General features: G+C 59.6%; 1 protein-coding gene across 1 annotated transcript in view; it reads left to right on the top strand.

Moving 5' to 3' along the window:
* Positions 1–8,115: 8,115 nt before the first annotated feature.
* The window catches only part of WNT3A (Wnt family member 3A), a 44,585-nt gene continuing 36,750 nt past the window's right edge, over positions 8,116–15,950 (top strand). Inside the window, exon 1 of the mRNA XM_025988690.2 lies at positions 8,116–8,326. Within this exon, the coding sequence (XP_025844475.1) occupies positions 8,256–8,326 (71 nt within the window). The 5' untranslated portion in view covers positions 8,116–8,255. The remainder of the gene's footprint in view (positions 8,327–15,950) is intronic.

Here is a 15,950-nt window from a genome sequence, read left to right as displayed (position 1 = left end):
TGGAAAGGGAGGTGAGTAGGGGTGGGGGTGACTGGGTGACGGGCACTGAGGGGGGCACTTGATGGGATGAGCACTGGGTGTTATTCTGTATGTTGGCAAATTGAACACCAATAAAAAACAAATTTATTAAAAAATATTTATTTATTTATTTATTTATTTATTTATTTATTTATTTATTTATCTGAGAGAGGTAATGTGTGTGTGTGTGAGAGAGAGAGAGAGACTGGGGGAAAAGCAGAAGGAGAGAGTGAACAGAAGCAGACTCCCCATTGAATGCAAAGCCTGCCTTGGGGCTCGATCCCATGACCCTGAGATCAGCACTTGAGCTGAAACCAATGTGTTGGACATTTTAACTGGCTGAGACACTGGGTACCCCAGATCTATGGTTATTTTTAAATAAAAAAGGTTTTTTAATGCATAAGAGATTTGAAAAGATATGTCACCAAAGAGGATACCCAGAAGGCAAAGTGGTCCATGAAAGGGTGCTTACCCACATTAGCCATTGGGAAATGTATGTGAAGACCATGATGAGCAATGACTACATATCTATTAAAACAGCTAAGATTTAAAAAAGAAAAAAACAGCCCTGACGATGAAATGCAAAGTATTAACCAGGAAGCAAAAACAACTGGAATGTATATGTTGCTAGTGGGAATGCAAAACGGTGCAGCCAGTCTGGAAAACAGTTTGGTAGCTTCTTATAAAGTCAAACACATGTTTGCCATGTGACCTTTCATCCTACTCCTAGGTATTTACTCCTGAGAAAAATAAAACTTTGGTTCAGACAAAAAAACATGCACACTGAAGTTTAGAGAGCAGCTCTACTCACAATTGCCAAACACTGGTAAAGACTCACATGGCCTTCAACAGGAGAAAGGGCAAATGAGTAACAAACATAGTGCCCCCCTGCGGTGAGGGCAACAAGAAGGAATGAACTATTAATAAACACAGTGATTCAATGAAGCTCAAAGGCATTCTGCCAAGTGAAAGACAGTCTCAAAGTGTCGCCTAACACATGATTCCTTGATATGACATTCTCAAAAGGACATTACTGAGAATGGAGGACACACCAGTGGTGGATGAAAGGAGCCACATAGGGAGGCTTTTGAGGTGACGGAGGAGGTTCACAAGATCGGGGTAGTGGTTCTACACATGTGGTGAATTTTCATGAAACCACACTCACAGGACTTGCATCCAGGATGTATAAGGAACTCCTACAAATAAAAATATAGGCAAAAATCTCAATAAAACAATGAGTAAAACACTCAAACAGATACTTCAAAGTAAGAAGATACACAGATGTTATGAGAAAAAGTGCAAATCAAAACTGCAGTGAGCCACCACTTTGCACCCAATAGCAGAACTAAAATCAATGTGACTGACATCAAGACTTCTGCTTCCATCCCAGGCAGAGTAATGGGGAATGGATTTACCTTCTTATATAAAACAACAACAACGAACAACAGAAAAGTAATGGGGAAAATACACGAAACCACAGGGAATGAGTGTCAGCCATTGTAGGACAGTCATCCTTAAAAGACGGGTAAAAAGCAAGGTAGGAATTGCCAGACCAATGGGGGAAAGTCCCCCCTGCCACAGGGAGGAGGACCCAGCCCTCCTGGATAAGGAGAGAGTTGGGGGTCTATGAATCCAGATTGGCTGGAGCTCATAAAACAGAGCACCAGAGAGGACAAGACCATATGGACAGCACTCCCAGGACCTGCAGAGTGCTCCTCAAGTCATCCCTGGGTGCTGACCAGCACATGTTCTACTAATCATACAAGAAAAATACTAACAATTCTCCACAAACTCTCCTAGGACATTAAAGAGGTTGTGATATTCCTAAGGAGTCCGTGTGGACCAGGATTATCCTGATGCCCCAATCAGACAGATATTATAAGGAAAGAAGATACCAGACCAATATCCCTCATGAACATAGATGCAAAAATTCTTAACTAAGCTTTAGCATTTCCAATTGAACAGTATATAAAGAGGACAGTACATCATGACCAAACAGGATTTATCCCAGGAATGCAAGGTTGGCTTGATATTTAAACATCAGTTAATACCATTATGTATATTAACAGACTAAAAAATAAAAACCATCAATTGTCTCAATAGATGAAGAAAATCAGTGGGCAAATTCTGACATTTGGATAAAAACTCAGCTCATGAGGAATACAAGGGAACTTCCTCAACCTGATAAAGAGCATCTATACAAAATCTTCCACTGGCATCATATCTAAATGAAACAGTGCATGCCTGTTCAGAATCTGCCCCTAAATCAAGAAGAGGGTCTGGTTATTGACCCTATCCTGGCATTTCCAGCTAATGTAATAAGGCAAGAAAAAGAAATAAAAGGTATCCCAAATTGAAAGTGAGATAGAAGTGTCTCTATTCACAGATGACACCATGTCTGTGTAGAAAATCCTCCAGAACTTATGAAAAAAAAAAAAAACAGTAGAACTAACAAGTGAGTTTAAGAAGGACACAAGTTCAATGTCCTAAAATCAGTGGTATTTCTACATAGTAGCAACAAATAATGGAACTGGAAATGGGAAGAAATGATACCACTTAAAGTAGCACCTAGCCTCTAGATTGAGAGTGGGGAGCTGCGAACAGGTGGAAAATTAGAGACAGGGGGTGGTTGCTGAGTGGGAGGCAGGAACACATGCTTTCCTGACTCTCTTGGACCAGCCTGGCAGCTGGAAACACTGTCTTCTTGGGCAGAGGAGGAGCTGATGGGGAAGCTGGGCAAGAGGACCTGCAGAGCAGGTGTGTGTGTGGGGTGGGGTAGAGCTTTTCAGGACACATGTCACCAGATCCCATTTCAGCTGGAGAAGAGCAAGGTTGAGGGAGTGGCCCATGGAGACACTGTCAGTCCCAGCCCTGGGCCCTGACCTGCCCACCCCTCCTGACCCACTGAGCCCAAAGTTGAGGTGTGGGGAGGTGATCCTGCTTCCTCAGCCCAGGGAGCCCCAAGGTGGCACTAGGGGTGCACACAACAGTCTTGGGTAGGGGGAGTCAGACATTGTGGGCAAGTCATGGGCAGCACAGGGAGGACACCACCGCCCAGGCCGTGTCCTCATTGGATGCTCTGAATACTCACCTCACGAACCTCAATCTTGACCGCGGGGTGGCCTGAGCTGTGACTCCTGCCCTGGAGGTAGTGACACCACGTCTAGAGCCATTTCAGCATCAAGTAGTTCGCAAGCCACACCTAATGTGGGCACCACTGTTGCCAGGAGGAGAGTGTGCCACCAGGGGGCAGAAGGGTGCTGAGCCTGCTCCATCTACAGCTGAGCCCCAGGCCTGCAGGCCCTTTGTGACTCTGGCAGCGCCGCCACCACACCTCCCTCAGCATCTCCACATGGTGGTGCTGTCGGCCCAGAAGCAGCTGTCGTGGTCAGTCCAGCTGACTCACGTTCTCCTCTTGCAAGTGGGTGAGCGAGGCCCTGGTGCCAGCATTCAAGGGCCGCCCCCCCCCCCGCCCCTCCCCTGCACCTTCCTGGCCTCCAGGACAGCTGACTTACACTGTGCTGCTGGCAGGACTGCAAGACCACTCTGATTTTTACCCCATTCTCTGTTTCTTCACTATCCTAAGACTCTCCCTGTGGCTCCCTGCTTTGGGAAGCAGTTGATGCCGAGATCCAGTGGTTCTACTTTCCAACTGCTCTGGGTCTCCTGCCCCTGTGGCTGGGTGATGCCAGCATGTCCAGAGCAAACGCTCCTTCAGGGACAATGCAGTGTGTGGCTACTTGGGGAGCTACAGCCTGCTGCCCCTCTTCCATGACACTGGGATTCCCACATGACCCACTTCCGTCCATCCGAGTGACCAGGGACAGCAGGCTCAAGTACAATGCAAACTGTAAGGGGCACAGGGTCTGCCAGGGACCTGCAAGGTAGCCCTGTCCTAACCAGAGCCAGGGGCAGGAGGCTGGGCAGTGAGACACAGGAGCCAGGGTTGTACAGCCCAGAATGCACACAGGAGTCCAGCTTCGGGCGACATTAACTCACCAAGCCTCTGAGGGCAGTCCCCCATGGGACACCCAAAGGGGCAGGCTGGGTGGCTGCTGATTCCCCAGCACGAAGGCATGGTGGGCGCTGGAGGAGGTTCCAGACACCCCCAAATGCAGTTCCCCTGTGCAAGGAGAGGCCGATCCGGGGTTTGGTCTTGGCCCAGGCTGGGGGAGCGCCCATTGTGGAGGATAACTTGAGATGGACAGGTTGGTTCCCAGAAGGACTGCCCCACACTTCGGCAAGCTCCCAGTCCTGGGGAACTCCAGTGCATGGGGAGAAACCACATGGATCATACGTGCTCCCTGTGGGAACATGCTCCACACACACCCTCTCTGCCTCACCTTGAGGCCCAGAGCCCCATCACTGGCATTCAGACCTGGAGGGACTTACTTCTGAGGCTAACGTAATCCAGAGACACCACCACCACCACCCTCATCCTGCCTGGAGTCTGTCTGGGGTGTGAGGAAAGTTGGCAGTGAGCTGCTCTGAACTTCCTTGAACGTGGCTTCCCAGGATGCCAGGCAGGGCTAGGACCCCAGGGCACATGGCATCATCACTGTGCTCAGAGGGTCTCAGAGAAGTTGTCTGATGGGATAGCCTGCAACTACAAGGAGAATGTTCTGGAAATCAAGAGCAAGTAAAAATTGACCCAAATCTGGGCTGGAGAGGAGGCTCTTAGAGCACAAGATGAGAGGGAACGTGGGCCAGTGTGACAGCAGACCTCCCCTCCCCCAGCCCCTGCTGGTCCTGCTTATCAGAACCATGGTTCCCAAATGGTGTGCCAAGGCACACCAGGGCACCCCAGCAAGTCCCCAGGGCACTGCAGACCCAGAGCTGGGGCATTATCCATGGAAGAGATGCCTATGATCTCTGCTGGGCCCTGGCTGCTTCCACGATGAAAAGCCAGCAGCAGTGACATGAGGCGCTGCGGCAGACACAGGAGAACGGGTTACACATTGTATTTCTTTCAGAGACCTCCTGAGTCCTATGTTCAGTATTGGACCAAGTGGCTGCTGAGTTGGGCAGGGTCTCTGGGACTGGGTTCCACGAGAGGTGAGGCAGGAAAGCAAGTCCAGCTCTGGGTGTGAGCACCCGCCCTGACGAGTGGCTGTCCCTGGGTGATCCCCAGGATCCCAGGCCCTCCTCTCACCCTGCCCGTGACCCTTCCCCTGGCTGCCCAGATCCTCCCTGCCAGGAAGCAAGTGAGTAAACAGTAAGAACTGACCCCGGACACTCGGCCACAGATGGGGCTGCCTCTCTCACAAAGCAAAGTGCCCCCCATCTGGGCTTCCAGAGCTCCTGGGACGTGACTTCTTCCCCTGGGGGCCTCTGGGACTCTTCCACCCAGGTCACCCATTCACGGGGAGTCCTCAGGCCAATCTGTCCTCTGTGAGACAGCAGGGGGCACTGCAGGAGGAAGGGTGCCAAGGCCGAGGCAGGCACCTCTGGAGCAGGGCGCCCAGCAAACACTTACCCAGCTGCCCTTTACCCTCCTGAAGAATTCCCAGCTGGAAGTCAGGAAGCTGGAAGGAACACCATCCCAACCCCATGCTTCTGGGGTCTCAGGAAACAGACTCCGGAGCCTTGAGGACACCCAGACAATAAAGCAGAACCCCCTCCACCCCCCCTCCATGTGAGCCCCCACCAGGCCAACCTGCCCTCCAGGGTCCTGATCCCCTTATCGCTGTGCTCAAAGGCAGGGGCGGAGGCTCTGACTGAGACCGCAGCAGGGGAATGAAGGGCTCTGGGAGCCCCCAGCCCAAGGCCACCACCAAAGACATGCAAGATGCACATCCTCAGGGAACTCCACTGTCTCCCCCTGCACCACAGGGGCTGCTCAGCTCATGCTCCCCTCCCTGTCACCTGCACAGCAAGGCAGGGACGAAGGAGGGAGAAGCCAGCAGCACACCGAGCCCCAAGGGACCTGGCAGGTGGGGCAACTGCCCATCAGCTCCATTCTGAGTAAAGCCCCCCTGGGCTTGGATAGCTTCCCCGTTGTGTGTGCAGAGCCAGCAGCCACTGGGGGCTCCCCATAATGGCTCTAATTCCCTGGCCCCAGAGCCAGGGCGGGTGTGGGAGCCTGCCGCCTCAGCGCAGCCCCCACTCCACTCACACAGCCCAGGTCTCCGGTAATGCGATAATTGGGTGGGATTTTCGCTGAGAGAGAGGGAAAGTCCAGAGGAGGGTGAGCCAGCTCCCCTCCCGCCCACCTTGTTTCATTCCAGAATCTTCTCTCCTTCGCGCTGCAGGTGGGGGGCTTGCAGTGACGGAGAAAAGGGGGGGCAGGTAGAGGGTCCGGGCATGCATAGACTTAACTGGATCCCAAAGGCGGTGTGGAGGAAGGTTTCCTTGAAAGAGAAGGACTCTAACTCTGGGAAATGAACTAGGGGTGGTGGAAGGGGAGGAGGGCGGGGGGTGGGGGTGAATGGGTGACGGGCACTGAGGGGGGCACTTGATGGGATGAGCACTGGGTGTTATTCTGTATGTTGGCAAATTGAACTCCAATAAAAATAAATTTATTTAAAAAAAAAAAAAAGAAAGAAAGAAAGAGAAGGGCTCTAGCTCTGTATCTGGGAAGGGACTCCTGACATTGTCACCCAGGTGACCGACCCTGGGACTGCCTCTCTTGGCAGATGGGGAAACCACAGTGAGTGGGGGCAGCATGCAGTGGGTGTGACCTGCCCCTGGTTCTCAGCGCCAAACCTGGAAGCTCGCTAAGCCACCCCTGCCTGGAGAAGCGGCCACATGCCCAAACCATGGCCTCTCCATGGGGCTCCCACGGTGGACCAGGCAATAAGGCCCGGCTTGAGGGGACTCATGGGGGGCAGGGGTCCACAGGACAAGAGACACCAGAGAAGAGTATGGAGTTGGGATTTCAAGCTGTAGTTCTGCTTCCTTTACCCCATCGTGGTGACATGAATTCCTTCTGTGCTTCGTGGAGACTGACGGGTCGCCTCCCACCACAGGCAGGGCGGGCTCAGACCCTCTCACCTGTGCCCAGGGGAAGCTGGGAGAGTTCAGGATTTGGGTCTTCCCTTCCCCAATGAAAGTCCCCCTGGGGTCCCTCGACCTACCCCAGAATGTGCAAGCAGGGCTCCCGGGACTGCCGGCGGGGGGCGGGGAGGGGGTTGGCTACTGCTACCACTCTTTGAGACTTTGGGTAAGTCACGTTCCTTCTCTGGTTCGCCCTTCCCCCACACTAAAGCGTAAGGCTTACCTAAATTGTCCGAAATCCCTCTGGCTGGGGAGACTAGCAGAGCTGGGTAGACCCCGGGATTGGAGGTCTCAGAGCGGGGACCCGTGGCTGCGCTGCCCTCCCCGGAGGCGCCACGCACTGGGCGTCCTCTCTCCTGGTGGGGTGTGGGGGACAAGTTGGAGGCGTCAACACCTGCGCTCCAGACAGCCCAGGTCCCCATCCCAGCCTTCAGATAAGGGGCTGCACCCTGGCCGCCCACCCAGCCACCGTCCCCAGGGCAGGCCGCCTTCAGCACCGCCGCGGTCCGCAGCGAGCGGCGCGGGCAGCTCGGTTCCCGGTGGACCAGCCGAGAGCAGCTCGCGCCGACCTGGCCTCGGAGGAACGGGTCCCCGTGCCAAGGAGACGGAAGAAAGGGAGTGCAGCCCCGCCACTCTGAGAGCAGGAGGGCGCGCACGGCAGAGCCGCAGTGGGAGCGCGAGCCGGAGCCAGACAGCGCGTCCCGCGGCGAGCGCGGGGCGCGCGGGGTTCCCCGCCACGGCGCGGTCCTGGAGCCCGGAGGGGACGCCTGCGGACCACCCCGGCCCCGGCCTCCGCCGGCCGCCCAAGCGGCCGCCCATCTGGCACAGCGCGGCCCTGGGAGCTGGCGCACCACGCGCACCCCGCGCTCCCCGCAGCCACTGGAAGGGCCGCAGCCGCCGCCCCCGCCCCAGCTCCAGGGCCCCGCCCGCCCCCTGCCCGCCCCCTGCCCGCCCCGCCCCGGCCCTGGCCCCAGCCCCAGCCCCGGCGGGCGCCCCCCGCGGCGCTGCCCCGCCCCCGCCGTCCCGCGCCGCCCCGGGCCCCGGCCCGCCGCCCGGCCGCCGGCCCACCTGGCGCAGCGCCGCCCTCGGAGTCCGCGCACCGGCGCACACCCGCGCACCCCGCGCACCTCGCGGCCGCAGGAGGGCCCAGCGCCGCCGCCCGCCAGCTCCCAGGGCCTGGCCGGGTCCGGCGCCGGTGCTCTCGGGGTGGACTCCCGGACCTCGCGTTCTCCCGCCCGGCGATGGCCCTGCTCGGGTACTTCTTATTCCTCTACGGCCTGAAGCAGGCGCTGGGCAGCTACCCGATCTGGTGGTGAGTGAGTCTCCTGTGCGTCCGCCTGGGTCTCGGAGGTCCCCTCGGGCAGGGCCCCGCGGTGGCCCGGAGCCCGCGCCCTGCCCCTCCGGCTCCGCGGGCGCGGGCGGCTTGTTTTCTTGGCGGCCACTTTCGACCTGTTGGGGCCGGGGCTGGGACGCGGGTGTCGGAGCTTCCGGGGACTTTGGCGTCCCGGGCTTGGTGGGGCCCGCCGGCGTCGGAAGGGGCGCAGCGCCTGGGCAGAGGCGGGAACGCTGTCCGCAGAGACGGCATCAACAGCCAGGCAGCCTGAGGCCAGAAGCCAGGAGGGCGAGCGGGTGCACCTCCCCAAGGACCGTGTCGCACGCACACACGCGCACACCTCGAGACAAAGTGGGTGAGACCAGCCCCAGCCGCTGGCGGCGGCGCGGTTACGTAAAGACAGCAGGACCCGCCGGGAGTGGCGGCCACTGGGGCCAGCGCCAGCCCTGCCGCCTCCCGGCTCTGTGTGTGCGCGCAGGGGGGGTGTCCCGAGGGGCCTCTGCTCGCGGCCTTGGACCCGGAGGGAGGGCGAGGAGGCTCCGAAGTGAGGCCAGGCAATCGAGGAGGCTGGGGGCCGCGCCCTCCGCCCAGAGCTCGCACACTGCAGGGAGACCCTAGCAAAACCGAGGTGAAGGTGCAGACCAACCAAGGGCAGGTCCGCAGGGTCTGCTGCACACAGACGGGGTGGGAGTGGGGCGAGGGGGAGTCAGGGCCACCCTCCCCCCCGGGTATCTGATTAGGCAGAGGCCGGCCAGCGAAGGTCAGGCAGCAGCGGGGTGCTGGGTTGCGCTGGGAGAGTCCGGAGACCGGACGGTGGTGGCTGAGGGGATGCCTGGAGCTGGAGAGAAGGTTCCCCTACACATGCCTGCTGGGGAGTGCGCGCACACATGTGCACACACACACACACACACACACACACACACACACACAGGAACCGGCTCCGACGGCTTGCCTGGTATTATAATAATTACACCGAGGGGAAGGGGGGATCCGAGCCAGCTGAAGTACATCTAATCCGATAATAATTTTTCTCTCCGAGATGGTTCGGGAGCAGGGGCGCCGCGGGTCCCAACGCAGCTGGGCGGGGCGGGGCGGGAGGGGCGGCACAGGCCGGCCCAGGGACCTGGGCGAGGCCCTTCGGGGACCCCGGCGGCCTCACGGCGCACACCGCACCTGCAGCGCCCCGTCGCTCGGAGCGTGGGCTGGGGCGGCGGAGCCTGCGGCTGAGGGGGGGGGGGTACAGTCCGAGAGAGCCCCGGCCGCGCTCCAGCGCAGGCTTCTAATTAGACTCTGCCGCCGCCACATTCCTGGGCGCAGGAGGAAGCTCCCTTCGCCCCTGCCGCTGCTCCCAAAGGGAAGAGCCCTGCGACCAGCCTGCGCGACCTTCCCCACACCTTGGGATCTGTGTCCTGTTGGCCCTGAGGCTCCTGGCCTTGACACCCCCCCCCACGCATACACACACAGGTGTGCTCCTCTTCGCACCTGGGCTAGGTGTGTTCCATCTGAATGGGCCGGCACATGCTCCAGTGGACCGGGTGCAGCCCCGCATTTTCCAGGCAGGTGGGGAGGAGCCCTTGCACTCAGCAATTCACCCAATTCCTGTTTGGCCCCAGAGAGAAGGGGTGCCATGGAAACCCCCCTCAGTGATTCTGCTTCCTAAGGAGAGGCCCCTGTGGCACACACCAGCTCAGGGTGCCCTGGGGGCGGCTGGTTTGGCCTCCTGTCTGGCCGCAGACCAGCTGGACAGGAGGGAGCCATCTCTGCACCAACTGCAGGCAGAATGGTGAGGAGGGCACACATGGAAAGGCTCCACTTCAACAGCATCCAGCAAGGGAAAGCCTTCCTGTGTTCACATCCTACCTGGCGGAGCTTACCCTGGAGGCTCCTCCTTTCTCTGCCCTCCTCCCCGTGGCGCTGAGGGTCTCATCTTTATAACTTCTCACCTTCATGCCCAGCCTCCCTAATTGGTTGTGGTTTCATCCTCTCTCCCCCACGAAGCTATGCCCCCCCTCGGCACACCTTGCATATAAAAGTGAAAGTAACGGGGGCTTTCTCACCTGCGGGAAGGATGAGGAAACAGCCCAAATCGGGAGTAATTAGGCTTTTGAAGTTGGTGTGGCTCCTGGTGGGAGGGTGGAGGGGGAGGAGGAGCCAGCGCTCCTGGCAGCTGCCCTGCAGGAATCCCAAGGGCCACCCGCTCCCCAGCACTCACGGAAACATCCCTCACCCGCGGTGCCGGGGCAGGTCCCAGCCCAGCCTCAGGGACATGCAGACACAGTCCCAACACCTGATGCTGAGAGTGTGTCTCTGGGCTCCTCTGGGCGGGACCAGGGGGACTGCAGAGAAGGGAGCAGAGCCTTGACAGAGCTGCACACTGCAGGCTCCCCCTTCCCTGGGACACCAGGATGCTCAGAGTTAGAACTGCAGGAGGGCCCTGCAGATGCTGGAAGGCTTCAGGGTCGAGGGGACGCGCAGAGTTCTGCTACTCAGTAGGTGCCAGTGCCCCATGGTGCACTCTGGGCTCCCTCAGCCTGTGTCCCCGAGTCTGGGCAGAGGGTGTCTTGTAACCCCCTGGGCCCAGCCTGCCCTTGCTGCTAACCCCACACCCTCTCTGCCCTGGAGTTATAGCCCCAGTGGCCAGCGACCGCCTAGTTCTCCCCAGCACAGCAAGCTCTCCAGCACAGAGGCTGGGCCCTGGAGCAGACAACACGGGGACTGGCCCAAAATGTACCCCAGTGAGGCCCCCCCAGGTTCTCCCTCAGAGGGCCTTCTCGCTCCACCTACCAACATCCCCCATGCAGACTCCCAACTGGAAGGAGCTCTGGCCCCAGGAGGGCCTGCTCAGCAGCCAATGCCTCCACCTTCCAGAGCCTTCTCTCTGCCTGGCCCTCCCCCCATACCGCCCCTCTGGCCCCCACCTAGGTCTCCTTGTGCCCGCTGTTTGTGGGGTGCAGGTTCACCTCAAGTTCAGAGTAGGTGGCTGGCCAGGGGCATTCTGGGGGTGCCCCTGAGGCACCAGCCTCAACGGGGCAAAGAGGAGGGGTGAGGGGTTACCTGTGTCAGGTGAGTGGGACCTGAGGGCTGAACTTCGCATGCAGCAGGGCCCATGGACAAGACGCCCCTCCTGAGCTGCCCTGTCTCTGGTGAATCTGCACCCCTGCACCCCCTCCCCAGGGCGGCCCTGCCCATCACTGCTCCAGTCTCCCTGCTCCTTCTGCCTGCCTCTCAGTCTCCATCTGCTGCCCCAAGGCTGCTAAGGACAGTAGCAAGGCCCTAAGACCAGAGGACTCCAGACAGCAGGTTGACCCCTCTGGTGTTGTAGGATCTCAGGGTGCTGGGGGCAGTGTCCCCCCACACGGCCACCAGTAGCATCCTCGTATCCAGGGCCATGGGTCAAAGATACATGGTCAGAGCACCTGTTCTAGAGAGCCACTGTGTGGGCACACTTCACCTCCTGCTCCTGCAGGGCACCACACATGTGTCTCCCCAGCCTCCAGCACCCCCAACCTGGCTGCCCCCCACTCAGGACCGGCTCTCCCAGGCTGTGTCTCCACACCTCACTGGGCTCTTATTAGATGATTTTCTGTCGTATTTGCATAAACCTGCTAGCATCCCTTGTGGTGGCCGAAGGACTGGGCGGCAACACAATGGGGGCGGAAATGGTCTTAGAGCTGTAAAGCCACATTTCCTGAGGTGGGTCCTGTGTGCAGGCCTCCCGCTGCTGGCTGCAGGGGTCCCTGGGGGCGCTGCCACCATTCTGCGGGTGCAACCCAGGACCAGTCACAGTAGCCTCCAGGCCAGAGCCATCCAGATGGTTGTCCGTGAGGAAATGACAGAAGTTGAAAGGCCACTTGGGGACAACATGCCAGTTGTGCTTTCTTTCGCTCTACTTTTTATGCAGGATTTTATGTACTCTGTAATAAGGGATAGGAAAATTTAAAAAACCCCAAAACCCAAGTTGTTAGGTCAAGCTGCACCTTCATCGACCAGGAAGCCCAAGTGAGGGACATCTCCCTGGACTGGCACCCCTCCACAAGTGACTGCCCACACCAGCAGGTGTACACTCTGCAGCTGCCCCCCCCCCAGCTGACCCCCAAGCCTGGTCAAAGGATCGAGAAGCCTCAGGAGGCAGGGTGGGTCCTGGGCCAGCTTCCCAGAGATGACAGTAGTGCCCACATGATGCCGAGAGGGGATGAGCTGCCCGTCACGGGAAGCAGGTGCGCAGGCCCCAGAAGGCACAGGATGCAGAGGCCCCAGGGCCCTGAGCCCCTGTTTGCAGAGCCAGCAGAAGGGCGGTGCCCACATACCCGCTGTGAAGCCCCACACAGTCTCTGGGCTCTGTCCTTCCCCTGCTCCACCCTTCAGCCCTCAGCTGCCCAGGAAGATTCCCGTCCTGGACCCAGCGAATGAATGAATGAATGAGTGAGTGAGTGATGGAATCTTTCCCGTGAGAAACAGAAACCCCCCGGGGGACAAGAGGACACTGCCAGGCGTTCCCGTACCCGCTAGCTGAGCTCCCAGCTCTGGGCCCCAGTCCCCAGGACATACTGGGCAGCGCTGCCTCGGTCTCCCTCCCGGCCTCCCCAGGTGACACCCTGAAGGTGTCTCGCACTTTGGTGCTTCCACATTCCTTCCCTGACAAAACGTGCTGCTGCCGCCCAGGGAAGCGGGCAAATGCATGGCCGCGGGCATAGGAGCCTCTGCCCGCCTGCCAGGACTTGCTCAAAGTATGTGTCAGTAATCCTGGCTCAGCCGGCGGGGCAGCAGGGGTGCAGGGGGGTGTGCTGCGGGCAGGGAGGGATGGCCCAGCAGGGGCAGGGGCCAGGGGGCCCCGGGCCCTCCCCGGACCCCACCCCATGGAGAGAGAGAAAGCAGAGAGAAAAGCAACCCCGGAGGCCCCGGCAGGTGGGCCCCCAGGGAGGACAGAGCCTCCGTCTGCTGGGCAGCCCTCAGCTCCCAGGACCACCGACCAGCCACATAACCATGGATCCGGCCTGTGGATGGAACTGGGTGTCTCAGTGACACCCGGTACATGGTCCCCAGGGGGAGAGCCAGGGGCCCAGCAAGCCCTCCTCTGCAGACACCCAGCTGAGCGCTATGCTCACTCTGTGCCCTCAGATGACAGGAGGTGGCCTTGCCCCTTGGCCTCGCCCTCACCAGTGGTCTAGATGTGAAAGGACAAGCAGGAGTAGAGCCAGGCTTCTGCATGGCCCAGAGGAGGCGGCTAGCAGGGCTGGAGTGGTGGCTGCAGGTGAAGGCCAGGTACACGTGGACCCACTCAGCCAGCACTCAGCTCCCCCAGCCCCGGGAGCCTCGGTACAGGGTGGCTGGAGGCTGGGGAGGTGGAGGCCAGCAAGGAGGTAAAGCATGGAGTCTCCCAGGCCCAGCCAACCCCCCCAAGAACCCCTCTCTCTGACACCTGCCCCCGACACAGGGGCCCCAGTGAAGGCAGTATGGTGCCCACAGCCCATGGGCGGGCGCCCCACATATCCTGAGATTTGTTCTGCCCTCTGCCCCATCGCGCCATCATGGTGAAGCCCCGGCGGATGACGGCCGCCAGCCCAGGCTGGGGCCTGGGCCTTCCTCCCTGCGTGTCCCAGCCAGCGCCCGCTCCACCCTGAGCAGGATGGCCTGGCCAGGTGCCCGCCCACTGACACCATGCACTCCCTGGGAGGGGAAAACCATTAGCGCTGGCGGGCGATGGGCAGGGCTCACTGGCCTCAGCCACAGGCCGGGACCAGAGTCCAGGGCCACTGTCCACACAGCACGATCCCCTCCCCATGGATCATGTCACCCACCTTCCCAGGGGTCACAGAGGTGCCATGCAGAGGTGTCATGTTGTGCTTGCACTTTACCTCCACAGCACGTCTTCTAGAAGTTGGGGGCTGTCTCTCAGACCCGGGGAGACCACCATCACCTGCTCCTGGACGTTGGCCCCTCTGCCGTGTGGTCAGCCAGCAGGGGTCTTGGAGCTGGGTCTGGGTACAGGCTCAGAGCGAGACAGGGTGCTGGGTCAGGGTGCATTCATGAGGGACGCCCTAGCTTTGAGGGCCCTTCAGGTCGCGGGCATGACATCCAGCTGGGCAGCAGGGTGTGGGCGCCCTCTGGGATGGCACCCTGCCTGCGGAAATACAGTGAATTCCTCGAGGGGTGAATCACAGCGCCAGGTGCAAGGTAACGGAAGTGGGTGCAGCAGGAGTGCGGCGGCCTGTGCCCCCCCAGACCCGCAGGCCCATCAGCCTTCCCTGGAGCCAGCAGGGTCACAGCCTCACCCTGACCCAGACAGATGGGCACCATGGGCCCAGCACTGCGGGAGGAAGCATCCCACTTGTCCCTGTGTGCACACCTGTCACCTGTGAGGCTGAGGGGACAACCGGAAGTCAACCCCAACGCAAGCCCCGTGGCCACCACACGGCATGGGCTTCTGAGTGTCCATGAGGCCTGGTCCACGTGGTCCCTCCAGGCACCCTCTCACAGGTTAGGGAGTGGGCGGCCCCATGCAGCATCACTCTTCCCTCCCCCTTGGGGTGTCTGCAGGGAGAATGTGTGGTGCAAGGGCCTTAGTGCAGCTGGCCAGGGGCAGATGCAGACCACCCCGCTCCCTGTCGTCCATGACTGTCCAGCAATGGACATGGAGCTGTATGGGGCCCGGGACATCTTTGACACTCAGGATCCCGAGTGTGGGCCATGTGACCCTCACAGACAGGCGTTGGAGCCCCCAATTCGTGTGGGAGTCCTGACCTGCATGGGGACAGGGTGGGAAGGTGGTCCCATGGTGGACATGGGGTCCCCGTAGGAAAAACAGGAGGCCAGTGCCCTCTCTGTGTCCCTAATCCGTGAGGGTCTCGAGGCGGTGGCTGCCTGCCTGCCAGGGGACTCACTGGACCGCACATTCACCAGCACCTCGATCATGGGGCGTCCAGCCTCCAGACCAGTGAGAAACAACGATGTGCTGTGCAGACCACCCGCGGCACCTGTGCCATGGGGCCTGCTGGGGCGGTGCACGCTGGCTGAGACGCCTGTCCCCATGCTATGTTGTACGCACACTACTCCCTACGTGTAAAGAGCAGGAGAGTATAGGAGGGGGCAAGCCAGAGGCCCTTCTGGCATAAGAACACATGGACACCAGCCAGGTGTCTTCATCAGAGCGGGGGTCCTGTTCCAGGCGTTCAGGGCACCATCCCCAAGGTTGTGCGAGTCTGCAGGAGTCCTGTAGGGCCAGTTGAGCCCGGGGCCGCCCAGGTGACTGGGCCTGGGCAGGAGAAGCGGCCAGCCTGGGATCAGGGGACAACTGGCATGGGGCACAGAGAGAGACAGGAGGGAACAAATGCCCAGGTGGTTGGATGATGGGGGCACCCTGCTCGACCCACCACTGCAGGGCAAGGCTCTGTCCCTGAGACCCAGAGGCCTGGCCGGCCAGCACAGACAACATATCTGTCTTTCCTGCTTCCCACATGGCCTGACTGCACTGCCTCAGACGGCTCCAACCTGTTAGCTCAGGCCCAGCAGGCTGCAGGTCTGGGTGGCTCTCCAGGGCCCCTCAGGTCTGCAATTGCCAGCCTGGGGTACAGAGTTCGACCTCTTCCACGGTCAGGTCTGGGTC

Source organism: Vulpes vulpes, chromosome 7 (genome assembly GCF_048418805.1).
Source record: "Vulpes vulpes isolate BD-2025 chromosome 7, VulVul3, whole genome shotgun sequence".
Classification (NCBI taxonomy): Eukaryota; Metazoa; Chordata; class Mammalia; order Carnivora; family Canidae; genus Vulpes; species Vulpes vulpes.
The sequence above is the reverse complement of the archived record's forward strand: the minus strand, read 5'-3'. Positions and strand labels throughout refer to the sequence as shown.